At 34.1% G+C, this 20,201-nt stretch overlaps 1 protein-coding gene and 1 pseudogene across 4 annotated transcripts in view; one reads left to right on the top strand and one right to left on the bottom strand.

The window, feature by feature from the left end:
* CARF (calcium responsive transcription factor) overlaps positions 1–19,893 on the top strand; it is a 37,077-nt gene extending 17,184 nt beyond the window's left edge. For 3 of the 4 annotated variants that reach the window (XM_039257398.1, XM_039257400.1, XM_039257399.1), the window contains 7 exons: positions 1,974–2,088; positions 3,403–3,630; positions 7,863–7,983; positions 8,994–9,123; positions 10,437–10,521; positions 14,920–15,109; positions 19,683–19,893. In XM_039257398.1, the coding sequence (XP_039113329.1) occupies positions 2,011–2,088; positions 3,403–3,630; positions 7,863–7,983; positions 8,994–9,123; positions 10,437–10,521; positions 14,920–15,109; positions 19,683–19,807 (957 nt within the window). In that variant the 5' untranslated portion in view covers positions 1,974–2,010 and the 3' untranslated portion in view covers positions 19,808–19,893. Of the gene's footprint in view, positions 1–1,973; positions 2,089–3,402; positions 3,631–7,862; positions 7,984–8,993; positions 9,124–10,436; positions 10,522–14,919; positions 15,110–19,665 lie in introns of all 4 variants that reach the window. The other variant, XM_039257401.1, reaches the window with a different exon arrangement.
* Positions 13,582–14,691, bottom strand: LOC120248930 (annotated as a pseudogene).
* Positions 19,894–20,201: the final 308 nt, after the last annotated feature.

Here is a 20,201-nt window from a genome sequence, read left to right as displayed (position 1 = left end):
TTTTCTCTCTCTCCCCCGCCCCCCTTCTATCTCTCTGCTTCTCCCCCCACTCATGCTTTACCTCTCTCAAAATAAATAAATAGACTTTTTAAAAAAGAAAATTTAATTTTCAAGATGTTTAAAAAATAGTTTATGCTATCTTATGAAAAGTAAAATTAGGGACTCCTGGGTGCCTCAGTTGGTTAAGCGTCCGACTTTGGCTCAGGTCATGATCTCGCAGTTCACAAGTTCAAGCCTGGTGTCTGGCTCTGTGCTGACAGCTTAGAGCCTGGAGCCTGCTTTGTATTCTGTGTCTTCCTCTCTCTCTGCCTCTCCCCAGCTTGTGCTCTCTCTCTCTCAAAAGTAAAAAAAAAAAAAAATTAATTAAAATTTAAAAATTAAAAAAAATTGGGGCGCCTGGGTGGCTTAGTCGGTTAAGCGTCCGACTTTCACTTGGGTCATGATCTTGCGGTCCGTGGGTTCGAGCCCCGCGTTGGGCTCTGTGCTGACTGCCAGCTCAGAGCCTGGAGCCTGTTTCAGTCCGTGACTCCCTCTCTCTCTGACCCTCCCCTGCTCACGCTGTCTCTCTCTCTCCTAAAAATAAATAAAAATATTAAAAAAAAATAAAAAATAAAAATTAAAAAAAATTAAAAAAAAACCAAAAATGTGTGGGTTCTTAAAAAGATGTAGTTTATTTTATATTATAAATTTTTCAGTGATTGTCTTCACTAGTTTCATTTTTGTCCTTACTCCGATATTGAGGCTTAAAACATCATTCCTTTTAGCTAATACAGAATCCAGTATTCACTATAATATATTAGGCCAGGGTTTCTGAATCTGAGCACTACTGACATCTTTGTTGTAGGGGCTCTCCAGTGTATTGTAAGATATTTAGCAGTACTCCTGGCTTCTCCCCATTATATTCTAGTAGCACTCCCCTGTCCATTTTGACAACCAAGAATGTTTCCAGACATTGCCCAATGTCCTCAGGGGACAGTAGTGTGTGTGTGTGTGTGTGTGTGTGTGTGTGTGTGTGTAGAGACAAAATTGTCACCAGTGTTAACCACTGTATTATGCCTAAGTGACCCAGAATTTTTGGAATATATATTTCTTCATTTTCAAAGCTTGTCAAGCCAATATTAAGTGGTATGATGTATAATATGGTAAGAGCTGTGTGTATATAATCTCTGTTTACACCAAAACATCTTTTCTAAAATTATCTTTTTTTAAAATAGTTTATTGTCAAGTTGGTTTCCATTTAACACCCAGTGCTCATCCCCACAAGTGCCCTCCTCCATGCCCATCAGCCCCCTTTCCCTCTTCCTCACCCCCATCAGCCCTCAGTTTTTCTAAAATTATCTAACGCTACAGTAGTACATTCCCAATTCATAAAATTAAGAACCTTTATTTGGGGGCTCCTGGGTGGCTTAGTCGGTTAAGTGTCTGACTTCGGCTCAGGTCATGATCTCACCGATTGTGGGTTCAAGCCCCGCATCGGGCTCTGTGCTCACAGCTAGCTCAGAGCCTGGAGCCTGTTTCAGATTCTGTGTGTCCCTCTCTCTCTGACCCTCCCCTGTTCATGCTGTCTCTCTCTCTCTCTCTCTCTCAAAAGTAAATTTAAAAAAAAAACATTAAAAAAAAGAACCTTTATTTGTATTAAGTCTTTGTAACATGAGAATTTTAGTAGTATTTGAAAGGGTGAACAGTACCTGTCACATAACAACAATCTTATAAAACAGCACATGAGTGTAATTATGTGGTAGGATGAGGGAAGGGTAGGATGAGGGAACTACATAATGGTAATCTTTGCCTTGAATGTATTCTGGTGCCTTGACAAATCATTTAATGAAATGTTTATTTTCATAATCCAAAGAATGGAAATGATTTAACCTAAATTGTATGGGGTAACACCATAGGGGAAATGAGAGATTTATTTAAGACAAACATTCCATAAAAATGTTAAGTGCTTTAATCAGATATTTAAAATTTTTCAGCTATTAAATAATAGAAGATGGAATTGAATATATCGGGATGGAAGAGTCTAATGATTCATTAAGAGTCAACCATAATGATTCTGAAGAATCAAAAAACGATTCTCAGGTATTTGAGGTAGGAATTCAACTGGGAATTTTTTCCCATTACATTTAACAACTTTTTAATGGGTAAGAAATAGTGTCATATTTAATGTATTCATGACTATTAACACATCCACCTTTCTGTCATATATTTAATATTATAATTTAGAGCTTTACTTAAAGTAACATTCATAAAGAAAAATCTGTATATTGAATTACATATCATCATTTCAAGTTGTGCTCCCATGGATAACTTTATTTCAGTAAAATTGAAACAAAATATAAAAATCAACAATTTCACCTAAGAACTACTTTCTGTCTATGTTAGTCTGTGTGAATTGGCAACTCTTACAGAAAGTAAAGAGGATAATTAACTGAAAAATGAATCTTTCTATTTTTGTTATAACATGCTATTTTACTTTAAGTTTCAGTATAGTTAACATACATGTTAACTATATATACATATAACATACATATATATACATATAACATATACAGACATACATATAACATATAACTAATATGTGTTATATTAGTTTCAGATGTACAGTTTAGTGATTCAAGAATTTCATACATCACCCACTGCTCATCACGACCAGTGCACTCCTTAATCCCCATCTCCTATTTAACTCATCCACCCATACTCCTCGCCTCTGATAACCATCAGCTCTCTATTTATTAAGAGTCTATTTCTAGGTTTCTCTCTTTCCCCCCGCTTCCTTCTCCCTTTCTCCCTTTGCTCATTCGTTTTGTTTCTTAAATTCCGCATATATATGAAATCATGTGGTATTTGTTTTTCTCTGACTTATTTCTCTTAGCATTATTCGCTCTAGCTCTACCTATATTGTTGCAAATGGCAGAATTTCAGTCATTTTATGCCTGAATAATATTCCATTGTGGATATATAGCATATCTTCTTTACCCATTCATCAGTCGATGGACACTTGGACTGTTTCCACAGTTTATTGTAAATAAGGCTACTATAAATATGGGGGTGCATGTGTCCTTTTGAATTAGTGTTCTTTTATTTTTGGAGTAAATACCCAGTAGTGTGATTACTGGATCATGGCGTAGTTCTATTTTTAATTTTTTGAGGAACCTCCTTACTGTTTTCCACAGTGGCTGATCAACATTCTGTTGTTGTTGTTGTTTTGTTTTTTTAATTGTGACATTAGGGGCAACTGGCTGGCTCAGTGGATAGAGCATGTGACTCTTGATATCAGGGTTGTTAGTTCAAGCCCAGCATTGGGTGTAGAGATTACTTAAAAATAAAATTTTTAGAAAAAAATTTTTTTAATTGTGACATTGTTTTACCAACACCCAAGTGATGTTTTTCTCTTTGCAAAAGCATCTAACCTGTATGGACTCCAGGGATCCTTCCTTTGGACAAAATGGTTCTCCTAGAATTTTACCCATCACCTCTCATGAAGTAGATAATTCACTCACATCACAGAATATACCAGGGGCCCTGACTCAGACACAGACTCTTTCTACAGAACAGTTTCATCTAGTGGACCAAAATGGGCAACCTATTCAATATGAACTTCAGTCATTGGGGAATTCTAATGAACAAATGGTGAGTGCATTTTATAAATAACCAGTTTTATGCGATTTAGCAAATATATTAACCTTACTAGATAACCTTAATTTCTTAAAGCTGTTGACTTAACATTGCTTTGAAAATGCTGTTTCCATTTGTTTTTAAGTTATGTGAAGATTTTAAGATTTCCTTTTAGAACTAATAGTATGTTAAACCAGTACTTCCCAGCCACTGTGTCTAGGCACACTGTCACTTTGAGATCAGTTGGAAATGTGTCATAACCCATAACTAGTACCAGAGTTTACATGTAACATATTTATTTTTGTATATACATTTGAACTCAAGGTTTATTGCTTTATCCACATCTCAGTCACTGACTTGCATGCCACATGCTAGTATGCTTTCTTGAAGCAAAAGAAAGCTATGCAAATACCAGTGGTATACTGACAATTAGACATACCTTTGCTAATGGGTAGATTTGTGTGTCATGTATAAAGGTTAAACAATGTATAAAGGTGAAACAATGTATAAAGATGAAAATGCTGCTTTAAACTGTTAGCTAAAGTATTTATGACTAAGTTTATAGTTTGAGTAGAAGAAATAAAAGATGGTTTGATTGAAATAAAGAGAATTACTGAGCAAAACTTTTCAGTTGCTCTCTGATTAATAAGAATATCCTGGCATTAGTAATAATATGAAGAATAATGTATTTCTTGTTTACCTATATTTTAAAAATTATCTAAAATGGAGATTTATTAATTTCATAATAAAAATTATTTTACAAATTGTAAATTCATTTATAAATTATACCACAGGTGAGCAACCATTTTACCTAAAATTAATCCCTGTTTTGATTCTAGTCTGGAGCATTCTAGAGTTATTCTATGTTCTATTGTATGAAGGGCTATCATTTTACACACATGGTAGTTGCCTTAAACACGTTAAAGTCACTGTTTGAGTCTAAAAAATGTTCTCATTCTCTTTGTAGTTGTATTAAACTGTACAAAGTGATCATAAAGCTGATTTTACATTGTTTGTGATAGGAGATGATAGGGGTAGGAGAGAGTTATCTGAAGCTATGAAATAGGAAACCTATAGCATGAAGTGTGGAAATAAATGTAAGACACGTAGAGTATAAGGAACCAAAGATCAGAAAGTGGTGGTGTTTTGGGAAACTCAGTGGAGCTTTTGGGGGCTTTATTTTAAATAGACTTTATTTTTTAGAGCAGTTTTGGGTTCAAAATAAAACTTAGCAGAAGGTACAGAGATTTCTCATAAAGCTCCTGCCCCTACACACACATACTCTTCCCCATTTTCAACATCCTCCACCAAGTGGAGCTTTTTAAAATAAATGACTTTTTAAATATGATTTTTTAAAAGTAAAAGTTATCAAGGAACTGGTAAAGGTTCTTTAGTGGGTGAATCTGCAACACATGAGGAGGTTTTCAAGTGAAACAGGGATGGTATTTTGGATTTATTAGGAATACTGTATAGTACACAAAGAACCCAGTAAATATGACTACTTATTAGCCAAAGTTTTCTGATAATATTCATGATTTGCCTCAAACAGAATATATTGCAACAGATGACTTTTCAAAACTGTTTTGTTTTCACAGCAAAGATTAAAGATAATTAACTTTTTTAAAAACAGGAAAAGTAATATTATTATCATTATCAAATTACATGAATTGAAAATAGTTTTTTTAAATTTTTTTAATGTTTTTTATTTATTTCTGAGAGAGAGAGAGAGACAGCGTGAGCAGGGGAAGGTCAGAAAGAGAAGAAGACACAGAATCCGAAGCATGCTCCAGGCTCTGAGCTGGCTGTCAGCACAGAGCCCAATGCAGGGCTCGAACCCGCGAACCGTGAGATCATGACCTGAGCCGAAGTCGGACGCTTAACCGACTGAGCCACCCAGGCACCCCTGAAAATAGTTTTTTAGCTATCAGGGAGAATAAGCTAAGAGAAAATGGAGGAGACTCTACCATGCCTAGGAAATAGATTTTCAAAATTAAGAAGATATTCCACAGATCATTTTTTTAAGTTTATTTATTTTGAGAGAGAGCAGGTGCAGAGGAAGGACAGAGAAAGAGAGGGCGAGAGAGAATCCCAAGCAGGCTTCACATGGTCAGCACAGAGCATTATGTGGGGTTCAAACTCAGCAAACTGTGAGATCATGATCTGAACTGAAATCAAGAGTCAGACACTTAACTAACTGAACCACCCAGGTGCCCCCCACAGATCATTTCAATTATGATATTTTCATATGATTGAATAAATTATATGTTTTATTTGGATTTAGTAATAACCACAGCACTATTCTTTTGTAAGAATAAATGAAATATTTTTCACAAATATTAATCTCATTTAAGGAGAAAATAATTTATTTTTAAAATAATATATACTTTATTTTACTTTATTTTGTTTTTAAAATCTTATTTTGAGAAGGACAGAGAGAGCAACCACGGGAGTGGCAGAAAGAGGGGAGGAGTGGGAGAATCCCAAGTAGCTCTGCACTGTCAGCATGGACCCCATGTGGGGCTTGAATCCATAAGATCATGAGATCAGGACCTTAGCTGAAATCAAGAGTTGGACACTTAACCAACTGAGCCACCCAGGCTCCCTAAGGGGAAAACAATTTAAAACCATGTTATTACTGTTGCCTTTTAAAGTCCAGCCGTGTTTTTTGTATTGTTTATGCCTTTTTTTTTTTTTTGATCAAATAATGGGAAGCGATACAGAGTAGTTGTTGGAATTTGGGTCTGAATTTCAACTCACCACTATGTAACTTTGTGCTATCTTGCATGAGCTATATAACCTCTTGTGACAGTTTCCTCAAGTATAATGTATATACTTCATATACATGTGATAAGGATTAAATATGGTAAGGCATGTAAAGTCCTGCCATTTAGTATGCTCTCAACAAATGTAAAGCAATTATCATCATCAGAATTTACAATTGCTTTTTCATAATAAATTGATAAGAGGTATTGCTAGATATTTTTATCTCAAGAAACTTGATAAACATTAGGGGAGGGAAACAATTACTACTCTTAATTTCTGGGAAATGTTTATGATTATATTTAAAGCATTCTACCTTTTGAAGTTTGTTTTCCAATTTAATTTTTTTCAAATTAAAATTGTTTCAAATGAACCTCTTAAAATTAGAACTACAGTCTCAGGGAACAGCAGTGTTTTCAGGTTTTACATTGCAAAAAGGCAGTTTTGGAAAGTGGGTTGGAATGATACAGAGGGTTACTTGTACTAGGGAGAACTGAGGCTAAGGGACTTTGGGTATAACACTGTGTCAATAGAAGAGTAGTATGTTAGATAATAAAGTTTACAGGGTGTCCAAAGTCTGGAAATATAGGATAAACTTATTTTCAAATAATACACTAGTTTTATTTTCAAGTGATAGGCGTAAAGTGTTTTTCTTCAGCTTCAGATACCCTTTTGGTTGACAGACCTCTAAATTTGAGGCAATGGATTCGATTGTTAAACTGAAGGAAAAAAAGAATAAACCTATGATTTTTCCTATATTTTCAGATTTTTTGGGGCATTCTATGGTATTCCTCATGGGCCATGACAGGATATATATAAATTCAGAGAAATAAAAATAAATTCTGTTTAGGGGTGCCTGGGTGGCTCAGCCGGTTGAGTGTCCGACTTTGGCTCAGGTCATTATCTCACGGCTTGTGAGTTCGAGTCCCATGTCGGGCTCAGTGCTAACAACTTGGAGCCTAATTCTGTATCTCCCTTTCTCTCTGCCCCTCCCCCCACTCACCACTCTGTGTGCGTGTGTGTGTTCAAAAATAAACATTAAAAAAATTAAAAGTAAATAAGTTCTGTTTAATTAGACATCTAACAAGGTACTATTTTTACATGTGAGAAATGATTACCACACAAATAATTCAAATGCATAGGGATATGATACAGTAAGTAGAAAAAAGTAAATATATTAAGTCTAGTCAGAGCCTTGTTCACATTACTAAATAATTAGACCTCATCCATGTGTAATAATTAAGAGCATAGGTGGTTAAGATCATAGGACATATGGCCAAATTGCCTGTTTCGAATCCTAGCTTTACCACTTATCAGTTGTAAGACTTTGGAAAAAAATTTTTGTGTACCTCAGTGTTTTCATCTACAAAATGAGGGAAACAAATAGTATCCACCATAGAGGTAGGCATGTCTTTAATAATTTAAGTAATAATTCATTCAAATCATTGCTGGCTTATGCATTTGATTTTTTTTTTAATGCCTCCAAGATGATTGTTCCCAGCCCATCAGAAAATGGACAGGTGCTGCATGTAATTCCATCTAACCAGACAGGAATGGCACAAGTGATTATTCCTCAGGGGCAGCTTGTGGATGTGAATAGTCCTCGAGGTAAGTAATCTTGGGATATAGGGGATTGGAGAATGTTTTAAAGAACAAATGCATATTCCAGAAAATCACCTCATGAAAGTTAGTGCTAAAATTGGTCTCTTTGAGTAAGATTTTGAACTGAATAATTAGAAAAAGTCTCTTAGCCCAAATAAATTTCAAGTTCATTTTTCAACCCCGTCTAGGTTAGCTGTCTATTTCATTTTGGAATTCTATGAAGCTGGTTGACTCTTGCTTCCTCCCAAATGACCAGTGAGCATAAAATAAATACTTCTTAATTATAATAACAGTAATAATAACAGCAATAATAACAAGAATATAGTGCTAATAGCTATTGAGAAATTTTTACTTTTGTATTTTTATTGGTACTTTTGTTAGCCACGTGACTCATTACTCTTTTGTTTAACTATTCTTTTCATCCTCTTTGCTGTTTCCCTCTTTGCTCCTTCAAAAAGGAAAGTTGTGCTCCCCATTTTTAAAATTCTTTCTTTACCTGTTTGATAATATCCCTGTTAGTTCTCATCCTTTGCTTCCCTTCCTTTTTTATCTTTTCTAACACCATAGCTACACTGTTGCATTGTTCATTCATGGCTAATGATTTAGAGTAGATATTTTTACCTTAGTGTTATGATTCTTTGTCTCTGTTAACAGTTAAAACTAAAAGAAAAAAAAAGTTTGCAGAAAAAAATAAACATGGCATAGAAATGAAAGAGTTTTACATTTTCCCAATGCATTGTGAAACAGTTAACATAACAATCCTACCACTTTTATATCCTAGCTATTCAATTTAAGCTTCAAAAATTTAATTACACAATTTCTGTAGTCAGTATTATAATTTGAAACTAAACAAGTTTATTGGAGAAATTATCAAAAAAGCATTATAAGTTTTGACATCTTTATCTTTAGAGCATATCTTGCTTTTCCTATTTCAAATGTATGAATTCTAATGAGTTACCTTTTCATAGTCTTATTCAAGATATTGATGTTGCTTTGTTCTTGTTACTGCTGTTAAGATGTCTCTGAAGAGAAACCCAGTGACAGAAACTTGGCAACCGTAAGAATGGATCTTCTAGTGGACAATGCTAGTAATTATACTCTTCATCCACAACCATCCCTCACATTGCCCAAAAAGACTGTGGCCAGGTGAGTCAGTGGAAGAGAGAAGTTTATCTTTTGAAATCATCTGGAAATCTTTTTTTTTAATTATCACATCTAAAGCTGGCTGGCTATAGAAAAGATCAGAAATTCAGGAAATAGAATAAACATTAATCAAATTGTCAGATATCTTTAATTATTTTAATGACATCTTGGGAACAAGGAGGCTTTCCTAGAAGCTATAACATCCTACTTTACTCAGTGATACTTCCCCATTTTCTTTTGAAGCAATCTGAAAACATCTGTCACAATAGGGCTTTTAGAATAAAGAAAAAAAAATGAATAAAGAAATATCCATTCGACTTCCTGAAATTTTTAATGGTTTATCATCTCTTATGCATTTAATTCCTCTGTGGTAAAGTGTTTAAATGTTTTTTATTAATATATCTATTTCAGCTTTTATTTTTTGCCTTAACATAATAATAATTTAGGGAAATGCAGACATAGGTTTTGTATTATTTATATTCTTTTAACTTTTGAAAATACTTAAAATTAACACAATATTTTTGGCATTAATCTTAGAACTTGACATAATATTATGTTAACTCTTAACAAATCACCTGAAAATGATTTGTTTCATTCATTTTTTATAAGTGAAAAAAATTTATATAATGAGAAGACTGCAAAGTAAGCTTTGAGGGAGATATATAAAACACCTAAATTTGTTGGGACTACAGATATTTGGAAGAAAAAACTTAGGCCTTTGCTTTAGCAGCTAATGAAGTGGTAACATTTATTTTATTTTATTTTTTTTGAAGTGGTAACATTTAAAGAAAATTATATTGAATATGCCCACCAACTCTATCATTATTATTACAATTTCTTTTTTTTAAGATTTTATGTATGTATGTATGTATGTAAATAAGCAAGCAAGCTCTGCACCCAACATGGGGCTCAAACTCATGACCCTGAGATCAAGAGTCACATGTTCTACCAACTAAGCCAGCCAGGTGCTCCTACTATTACAATTTTTTTAATTTTTTTTAAAGTTTATCCATTTATTTTGAGAGAGTGTAGATGAGCAGGGGAGGGGCAGAGAGAGAATCCCAAGCGGATTCATCTGCAAAGCCAGATGATTCAGGGCTTGAACCCGTGAGCTGCATGATCATGACCCGAGGAGAAATCGAGTTTGACACCCAACTGACTGAGCCACCCAGGCACCCCTACAATTTCTTATTGATGACCTCAATATATTGTCTTTAACAATGGCTAATGGGATAAAGAAGTTGAATGTCATGTGTGTGTTTGTGTGAATGTAACCTGTAATATGTATTTATATATATATTCCTTCCTTTTCCCAGAATGCTTGAAGAACCATTTCTGGCTCCACTCCAGCCACTTTCTTCTAATACACCTATGTGGGCCTGCCGTCTTAGGAGCTGTGAGGTGAGTTAGAAATATTCCTTACCTAGATTCACTAAATTGATTGTAATGCATCCCCAAATGTCCACTTTTGAGTACAAATAATATTTGTTCTGTAATTTTTTGTTGATGTTTATGCTAACTCTGTTCTCATCTATGCTTTTATTCCTTAGAGTTTTTAAGCTCTGTTAAAGCAGAGATCATACAAATCCCTTCATACTTCTCTATCATTTCTTCTCTTGCAACTCTTTTCCTTCGTCTTCCATGAAACTTCACTATCATGTTTCTCTACTTTTTATCTTTTGACAATCCCTTCTCTTTCTTTGCTTGCACTTATTTCTTTTCATATTCTCAATGGAAATTCTTTAAGTTAAACTGTTTTGACTTTATCTACACTTTATCCTTTGGACTGCTGATCAACTTTGTTAATTTTCAAATCTCACTTTTAGAAAAATGATTTCCAAATCTGTATCATTGGTCCTTTAATTGTGGCCTTGCTCTTGTCTCAGATCTCCAGCTACTTACTTGAAGCTTTGCTTGAATTTCACCTCGAATTCACCATATGCTAAACAGAAATTACCATATTACAACTAGTTGTACTTCCTAAATCCCTTGTCTGTGTAATGACAAATACCATTTCCTTAGACATTCCAGCACAGTGTTTTAGACTAATTTCTTTCTTTCCCATATTCAAGTAATCACTTGACTCTAATAGTTTTTCCTTTAAAATCTCTCTCTTCTTTTTGTGGGGCGTTGGGGCTGCCTTTTCCACAGACCTTTGTTACCTTGGACTCAGTTGCAGTAACAGCCTTCCCTCTAAGCTCTTTGACTCTCTCCCTCTAAGCTCATTTCTGGTCCCTACTGTCTAGTTTTCTATAACTACTTGTCTTTAAATATTGCTTTCAATATTCTTTCTTACTGCCCAACAGGTTTAGTGTTACTTTTTCCATATCATTTACCACTGTATATAGCTTTTAAGGTCTTTCATTATTTGGTATTACTTTATCTTGTCCTGTTTTATTTACTACTTTTCTCTAACTCATCTTTTATTCTTGTTAGCCTATTCTTCCTACTTTGTACAAACACTTCAGAATCTTCTTTTACCTCTGCCTTCATCTTTATTTCCATTTCCTAATATGTTTTCTTCTGTTTACCTTTCTAACCATTCTTCAAATCCCACTGCAAGCTATATATATGTTTTCTGTAAATAATCTAATGATTATTTTAGCTTTTATCTATTTATTTATCTCTTTTAATTCTTTGGTATTTATTATCATTACCATTTGTTTTTTTATCCTTTTTTTAAGTTTATTTAGAGCACGAACAGGGGAGTGACAGGAGGTGGAGGGAGAGAATCCCAAGCAGGCTCTACATAGTCAGCACAGAGCCCAATGTGGGGCTTGATCTCACAAACCATGAGATCTTGACCTGAGCCAAAATCAAGATTGGATGTTCAACCAACTAACTAAGCCACCCAGGCATCCCAAGAAAATTTCTTTAAAAAAAAAAAAAAATTCATGTTTATTTTATTTTTGAGAGAGAAAGACAGATTGTGAGTGGGTGAGGGGCAGAGAGATAGAGGGATACACAGAATCTGAAGCAGGCTCCTGTCTCCGAGCTGTCAGCACAGAGCCCAATGCAGTGCTCAAACTTATGAACCTCAAACTCATGACCTGAGCCAAAGAGTACTGCTTAACTGACTGAGCCACTCAGGCACCCCATCCTGAAAAAATTTTGTTTATAATTTTAATGTTTATTTATTATGGAGAGGCAAAGAGCGACCAGGGGAGGGACAGAGACAGAAGGAGACATAGAATCTGAAGCAGGCTCTAAGCACTGAGCTGTCAGCACGGAGCCCAATGTGGGGCTCAAACTCATGAACTGTGAGATCATGACGTGAACCAAAGTTGGACGCTTAACCGACTGAGCCACCCAGGCACCCCCTGAAAAATTAAAAAAAAAAAATTTTAACATTTATTTATTTGAGAGAGAGAGAAAAAATGAGAGAGAGAGAGCGAACGTGAGTCGGGGAAGGGCACAGAGAGAGGGAGACATAGAATCTGAAGCGGGCTCCAGGCTCTGATCTGTCAGCACAGAGTCCGAATGGGGCTTGAACTCACAAACCATGAGATCATGACCTGAGCTGAAGTCGGACGCTTAACTGACAGAGCCACCCAGGTGCCCCACCAAATTTCTAATAATCAAGTGTAATGATGTGATGTGATGTATTGCATTGATTAGGACTTGTTTACTATTGTTGCTTTTCTAAGTCATATATATGTTAGTGTATATGTATAGATGGATAGATAGATTTGTTTTTCCCCACACGCTTTTTGTTACTCATAGTTTTTCACTGGTCTCTAAAAGTAACTATTATTGTTGTTTGATGAGGGTTTTTAAAATCATTATTATGCACTTTACAGAATGCTATAAAGATTAAAGCATTAGCAATTATGTGGTCAAATCAAATCATGTTTTGTAACCATAATGCATTGCATGTGGCTTTTCTAATGTCATACATCTTATTAGAAACTTAAAACTGCCCAGCAGAATATTTTTCTATGGGTATTTATTAGATTTCACCAAAATGCAGTGTTGGATAAATTTCAAAACTGTATTAAACTTTTATCTTCTGATAAAGCCTGGTTATATTGTACTAATGCTGAATTTTTCCTTTTTTTTTTTGACAACATTGAAAATTTTACTCATTTTATTTGTTTCAAAAAATGTCATAGCTGGACTTTATGTTTCTACTTTTATTGGTAGTCCATATTTTGGTAAAGATATATCTAGACTAGAAAAAACTTTGTAAGCCTATACACTTTATTATTTTTAGGGGAAATTGGAGATAATGTATTGCTTGGCATTAGATGATCTCTTCTTATTTTGGCCCAAAGTACACCCACAGCAGTATTTTGATAATTTCACCTTGTTAAATGTACTCCTGTAGGGTGAAATAGGCAGTCTAATACAGTAACATGATTCCTAGTCCCATATATCTGCTCTTATTCCTTCCATTTTTTTTGTCACATTAAAACATAATTGAAGTATTTTTATTTTATGTACAATGAGTTGACATTAAGGTAGGTTATCTTGGATATCTGCAGTTAAGGTAGGTATCTTGGATGACCCATTCAAGGAAGTGTAAGTAATCCAACTTAATGAAGCCTACATCCTTCACGTTCTGACGGAAACACTGGTGGCACATGTTGAGGCTGTATTTCCAGATCAGACCACACTGGTTTGAGCTGATGCAGCAAAAACAAGAACCCTGGCCAAATTTCCTTGATGGTTCCAGTAGAGCTGCTGGTAGCCCAGCTTGCTCTCTCGGGTGCAATGAGGCAAAAGGCTGCTCTTATTCCCTTTAATGAGGAAATAAATATCGTGGAGACAGTTTCTAGGTCTTCATGCATTTTAGCGTAACAGATCACAGTTAACAGACTTCTCTACTGGTATAGAACAGACTTCTACTTTTGTTAAGGGATACTCTGATGTTTGTAAGCGAATAGTATGAGTTTATTTACATGATTTACTTAACCTTCCTTGTTTTAGGAAGAATGGAGGCAGCCTACAAAAATACATAAATATATTAGCAAGGTGGAAATTAAAAGTGGAAACTAAAGAATAAAAAAACAAGAATGTAACCAACCATAAATTGGAAGTAAGGAATGTATATCGTAATGAACTATACATACACACAAACATACAAACATGCATATATATGTGCGTGCACACACACACACTTGTCTATAATCTAAGTATCTACATTTCAGAAATGGGAAACCCAGTTAGTTACTAAATTCTGTGTCCATTAGATAAAAGTAATTAAGTTAATTTCCATAAAATAAAACCATTAACTACTTTTGGTTCTAAGTTCAGACAGAATTTTCTCTGAGAAAAAGGTCTTCATGAAAAGAATCTTGATATAATGAGTAAATTCTTTGATATCATTTCAATATGGGAGATACAGCACAATTTTCATAGGTTTTCAAAAAGATTAATGTCATGACAAAATTAATTTCAATAAAAGAATCTCCACAAGGAGCCACTAGTTTATGGCTAGTTTGTGCTGATCTGGTTGGTTCCAGAGGTAGAATTTTAAATATATGGAAGAATGGATACATAATGTATTCTTCAAGGTGTCCTCCGTATTATGTCTCACAAACAAAATTTTGATACTGATGGGATGGCCATGAGTTTGACAGTATATTCTCTAACAAATACTTGGAGAATACCTATTTGATAACGCTGGTTGAAATCAGATCAGATATACTAGTTGTAATAGACCATTGATCTGAGGGGAGAATGACATTCTCTTTTAAAAACTGATGAGTCTTTTATCTTGGAAAACCACTTAATTACATTTTTGGTACAGTGAAACATTTACTAATAATTTTGTTATTTAATTTCTATAACATGCAGAAAATTGGAGATTCTTACCGTGGCTACTGTGTAAGTGAGACTGAATTAGAAAGTGTCCTAACATTTCACAAGCAGCAGACTCAGAGTGTTTGGGGGACCCGCCAATCTCCAAGCCCAGCCAAGCCGGCTACACGCTTGATGTGGAAATCTCAGTATGTTCCGTATGATGGAATTCCATTTGTCAATGCAGGTACCTTTTAAAATAATTTTTTTTTTAAGGTTCAGCATACCCATGATACACTGTGAAAATGTGGTTTTCCTAAAAATTTTCTACCAAAATTTTCATTTTGGTGGATGACAGCTGAATGTTATTTGATGAAAATACATATTAAACTAAAAAGAAAACTTAAATATAACCAATTATTTTATTATAAAATTGTATTATATTAGAATAAATAATGCTTTCTTTAGATCTATTGATAAATAGAAAATAAAAATATTAATATAGCAATTTTATTATTTTAAATATGTGTCTCTGTTGGATTATTTTTTTTATCCAATTCACATGTTTTCTTCTTTTCTCTTGATTTGTCTTATGGGACAAATTTGTGTCCATTTTATATAGCTTATAACTCTGGACTTACCATATAGAATTTGTATGCAATCTCGAGTTATTAAACAGAATTCTAAGATTAGGATTTTCAAGTATCAGATGTGTTACATATGGTATTCTCAAAAACCAGGCTAATGTGTGTTAAAGTGGTAGAGTTATTTTTTTAAGATTTTCAAGTAATCTTTACACCCAATGTAGGGCTTCTACTTACAACCCCAGGATTAAAAGTCACATGCTCTACCAACTGAGCCAGCCAGGTACCCCTAAAGTGGTAGAGTTTCAAACAATTCCCAGAGATTCACCCTAGGACTAGTCAAACTCCAAAGAACATAAAAATAAGTGATTTATTTCAGGACTATGGGAATATGGATTCAGCTGAAGGAGTTGCAGTCTCATCCTGAACTTCTGAGGGTAAAAAAAGATACTTAGAAGAAGATGAGATAAATGTAACCTCTTCTGCCCAGTTTCATCACTATCTTGTAAAAGAAATGCAACATTTCCCCCCCTCCCTGGTTCTTATTCCTAGTCCAGTTATCCCTGTTAACTCTCCACAGGCAACCACTACATAAATTTGGTGTGTATCTTTCCAGTCTATATTTGTATACTTTGCATACATGTTCATCTTTATAATAATATATTTTATTTTAAATATTTTTAAATATTCATAAATAGTAAACTATAGACATTCTTATGTAAATCTTCATTCACACTTATTTCTTTTTTTTACCCTTATTTCTTGAAATCGGTCCATATCGATACTTACAGAACTTAATTTAACTATTACATAACATTCCAGCATATGATCAGTAATATCAAAAATAATACCACTAATGATCATTTAGGATTTTTCTAACTTTTCAGTATTACAAAGAATGCTGTAGTCAAATCATGACAATATACATTTTCTGTTGAGAAGATGTAAATAAGTTAATAGTGTATGATTTAAAGTGGAATTGCTGAGTTAGTTGTAAAGTATGCCCATTTCATCTTTATAAGATGCTCTCTAAAGTGGTTGTACAGGTCTAAGTCTCTTCTCTAAAATCTTTTGGCCACATGTATTTCAGAATTTTTGGAATGTTATATAATATTACAGAATAGTCATAACAAGTATTCTGTAGACACTATCACATAATCAAACACAGTAATACTTTATGGATAGTCACACTAGGAGGGATAAACAAAGAATATAAATAGCTTCATAAAATTCAAGTCAGGTTTTGTAGTCAAATGAGTTCCAAAAAATTTTGTCTTCTGAACTTTTTCTATAGGGAATGACGACTTGTACCAATTTTTACTTGTTTCAACAGTGTATGAAAATTTCCCTTTCTTTCATTTACTTTATGATTTAGCATTGTGGACTTTAAAAATCTTTATATTCTGGAAGATATATATGTATGTATATGTGTATATATACATATCTATCTGTGTGTGTACACACACACACACACACCCCCCATACACATATTTCAAAGTAAAGGTAATAATATATGAAATCCCATGATTCCATGTATTCATCATTCGGCTTCAACAACTCTTAGCATGCAGTCAGTCTTGTCTCATGTATATCCCTACCCATTTCTTCATTCCTACCTCCAAGATGATTTTCCAGCAAATTCCAGATATCCCATTGTTTTATGTGTAATTACCAAAGTATATATCATATACTGATGTATATATCTCTAAAAGGTAAGGACTCTTTTTATACATGCATATGTTAAATGACAGTTACATTATTATACTTTAAAAGAATTAACAGTAATTTCTTATTGTCATAAAATGTCCAAAGTTCACATTTTTTTACTTATCTAAGAATTCCTTTTCCATAAGTTTGTTCAAATTCACATCGAGAGTTCACAGATCACATTTGGTTAATTTACCTCTTAAATTTCTTTTCATCTAAAAATTTCTCTTCTCTTTTCCCCCAGGTAGTTTGTCCTGTAGAGTTTGCCATATTCTGAGTTTTGCTGATTCCCATCTCTGTGATGTAGTTTAGCGTTTAAAAAAAAAATCTCCTCTATTTCCAGTGAACTGTAGATCTAGAGGCTTGATTAAATGAGGGTTTAATCTCCATTATTGTACAAGAATACTTCATTGGTGTGCCGTCTACATCTTATTGCTACCTATGTGCAGTACCTTTTCGTGATGTTAAGATTGGTCAGTGGGTTCAGTTATTATAGAGTATTGTCAAAATTTGTTTTTGCCAATCCAAAGGGTATGAAATGTTATTTTACTATTGCTTTAACTTATATTTCCATATTCAGTAATAAAGCCAAACATCTTTTTTTTTCTTTTTGAATTACTTTTCATAGTCTTTGCCCCATTTTTCGGTTTGGTTCTTTATTTTTAAAAATTATTTGTGGTTCTTTATATTCTGCATATTCTTTGTTACATGTTTTTTAAACATTTTTACCTATTTATGGTGTCTTTTTTTTTTTTTTTTAAATGTTTTATTTACTTCTGAGAGAGAGACAGAGACAGCATAAGCAGGGAGGGTCAGAGAGAGAGGGAGACACGGAATCTGAAGACAGGCTCTAAGCTCTGAGCTAGCCAGAAGCACAGAGCCTGATGCAGGGCTCAAACCCATGAACCATGAGGTCATGACCTGAGCCAAAGTGGGATGCGTAACCAACTGAGCCACCCAGGGGCCCCTTATGGTATCTTTTAAATTAAAATTTTTTTATTTAAATTTAAAATGTTAAAGTTTAAAATTTTCATGTCAGCTTTATCAACATTTTTATTTATGACTGGTGTTTTTTATATTTGAAAAGTTTGCTGTGCTCTGCTATATTCTACATAGATTGGATATTTGACTTAAATTAGTCACAAACTTTATAGTTTTCACATCCACTTATTTGTATTCTTTTGCTATGTAACAAATTACCCAAAACCTGATGGCTGAAAACAACAAATATTTATCTCATTGTTCCTATGGGTCAGGAATCCAAGAGTGGCTTAGCAAGATAGTTTTGCTCAGGTTCTGTCACAAGACTGCTATTAAGGTGTTGGTTGGAGCTGCAGTCATCTTACCGCTTGGCTGGGCAGGGTGCTTCCAAGCTCACTCATCTTGCTTTTTCGTTGCCACCTGGGGGCTCCCCACAGAGCTGCCTCACCACAGACAGCTGACTGGCACAGAGAGAGCAATCCAAGCAAGAACAAGAGAGTACCCAGGATGGAAATCATAGTCTTTTTATAACCTAGTATCAAAAATAGCATCTTGTCACTTCTGCCATATTCATTAGAAGTAAGTTAATAAGTCTAGCCCATGCTCAAGGGGAGGGAATTACACAAGGACATGAGTACTAGGGAGATGGGGATCATTGGGGGTCATCTTACAGGCTGGTTATTACATTATTGTAGTCCCCCCTTATCCGCAGCTTCACTTTTCCAAGATTTCAGTTGCCTGTTCTCAACCTCAGTCTGGAAGCAGATGATCCTCCTGACGTTTTGTCAGAAGGTCAGTAGTAGCCTAATGCTACATCACAATGCCTACGTCATTTACCTCACTTCATCTCATCACATATGCATTTTATCATCTCACATCATCACAGGAAGAAGGGTGAGTACAGTACAATAAAATATTTTGAGAGAGACCCCATTCATATAACTTTTATGACAGTATATTATAATTGTTCTATTTTATTAACTATAGTAGTTAATCTCTTACTGTGCCTTGAGTTATTAATTAAACTTTATCATAGGCATATACATATAGGAAAAAACATAGTTTATATAGGATTTAGTACAGTCTATCATTTCAGGCATTCACTGTGGGTCTTGGAACATATCCCCCGCAGATAATGGGGGACTACTGTATTCTAATAGTACAAATAAAAATAAGGAAATAAATAGTTATACAATGAAATAAAACTTTAAATGACAGTATTTACTATCAAATGTACCTTTTGCTAATTTCTACTTATAAGGTGGCAAATTTTATTACTAAAAATTATATGTATGTAAATATCAGTTAACATTCAGTAAATGTGGTATTATCAAATTTCTTTACCATAATGTATATTAGGTAAGTTATAATAAACTTTTTAATTTATATGTTTGTACATCTTAGTAAGACGTACTGATGTTTTCTTTCCTCAAGGTTGCATAATTGAAAGTATAAATTTTGACATTGCCACCACTGAGTTATTTTTATTTTAGTGTCCAGAACAGATGGATACTTGAATTAATATCAATAGTTGGTTTTGGCCTACAGGGAGTAGAGCCGTGGTAATGGAGTGTCAGTATGGGCCAAGGAGAAAAGGTTTCCAGTTAAAAAAAATCAATGAACAGGAAAGCAGGTCTTGTCAGCTCTACAAAGCCACTTGTCCAGCCCGGTAAGCTTTATTTTCTTTTTATTTCCTTTTTTTAAATATTTAATTTTTGATAGCTAATATGCACATTTCTATTAAGTTTAAACAGTGCCAAAAAGTATACAGTGAAATCTAAGTTTCCTTTTACACCTACTCTTTATGTCTCTTTTTAAGGCAACAGCTCTTAACAGTTTAAGTAACCCTGCAAAGATACTCTGTATATATGCATACATATATATCATCCTTTATACTCAAAGTGTTGAAATCTCAGTAAAATTTATTAAATTTTCTTTCCTTAAAATTAGGCAGTAGTTTACCTTTTTTGCTACTGTGAATTCACATTGCTTTATTTCCATTCTGAATGCCTATTATGGTTATTGCACAACTGTTTTGCTTCATACTAGTGCCAATGCAATGACATG

Source organism: Hyaena hyaena, unplaced genomic scaffold, assembly GCF_003009895.1.
Source record: "Hyaena hyaena isolate Hyena2069 unplaced genomic scaffold, ASM300989v1 scaffold_615, whole genome shotgun sequence".
Classification (NCBI taxonomy): domain Eukaryota; kingdom Metazoa; phylum Chordata; class Mammalia; order Carnivora; family Hyaenidae; genus Hyaena; species Hyaena hyaena.
Note: the sequence above shows the minus strand (reverse complement) of the source record. Positions and strands in the feature narration are given on the sequence as shown.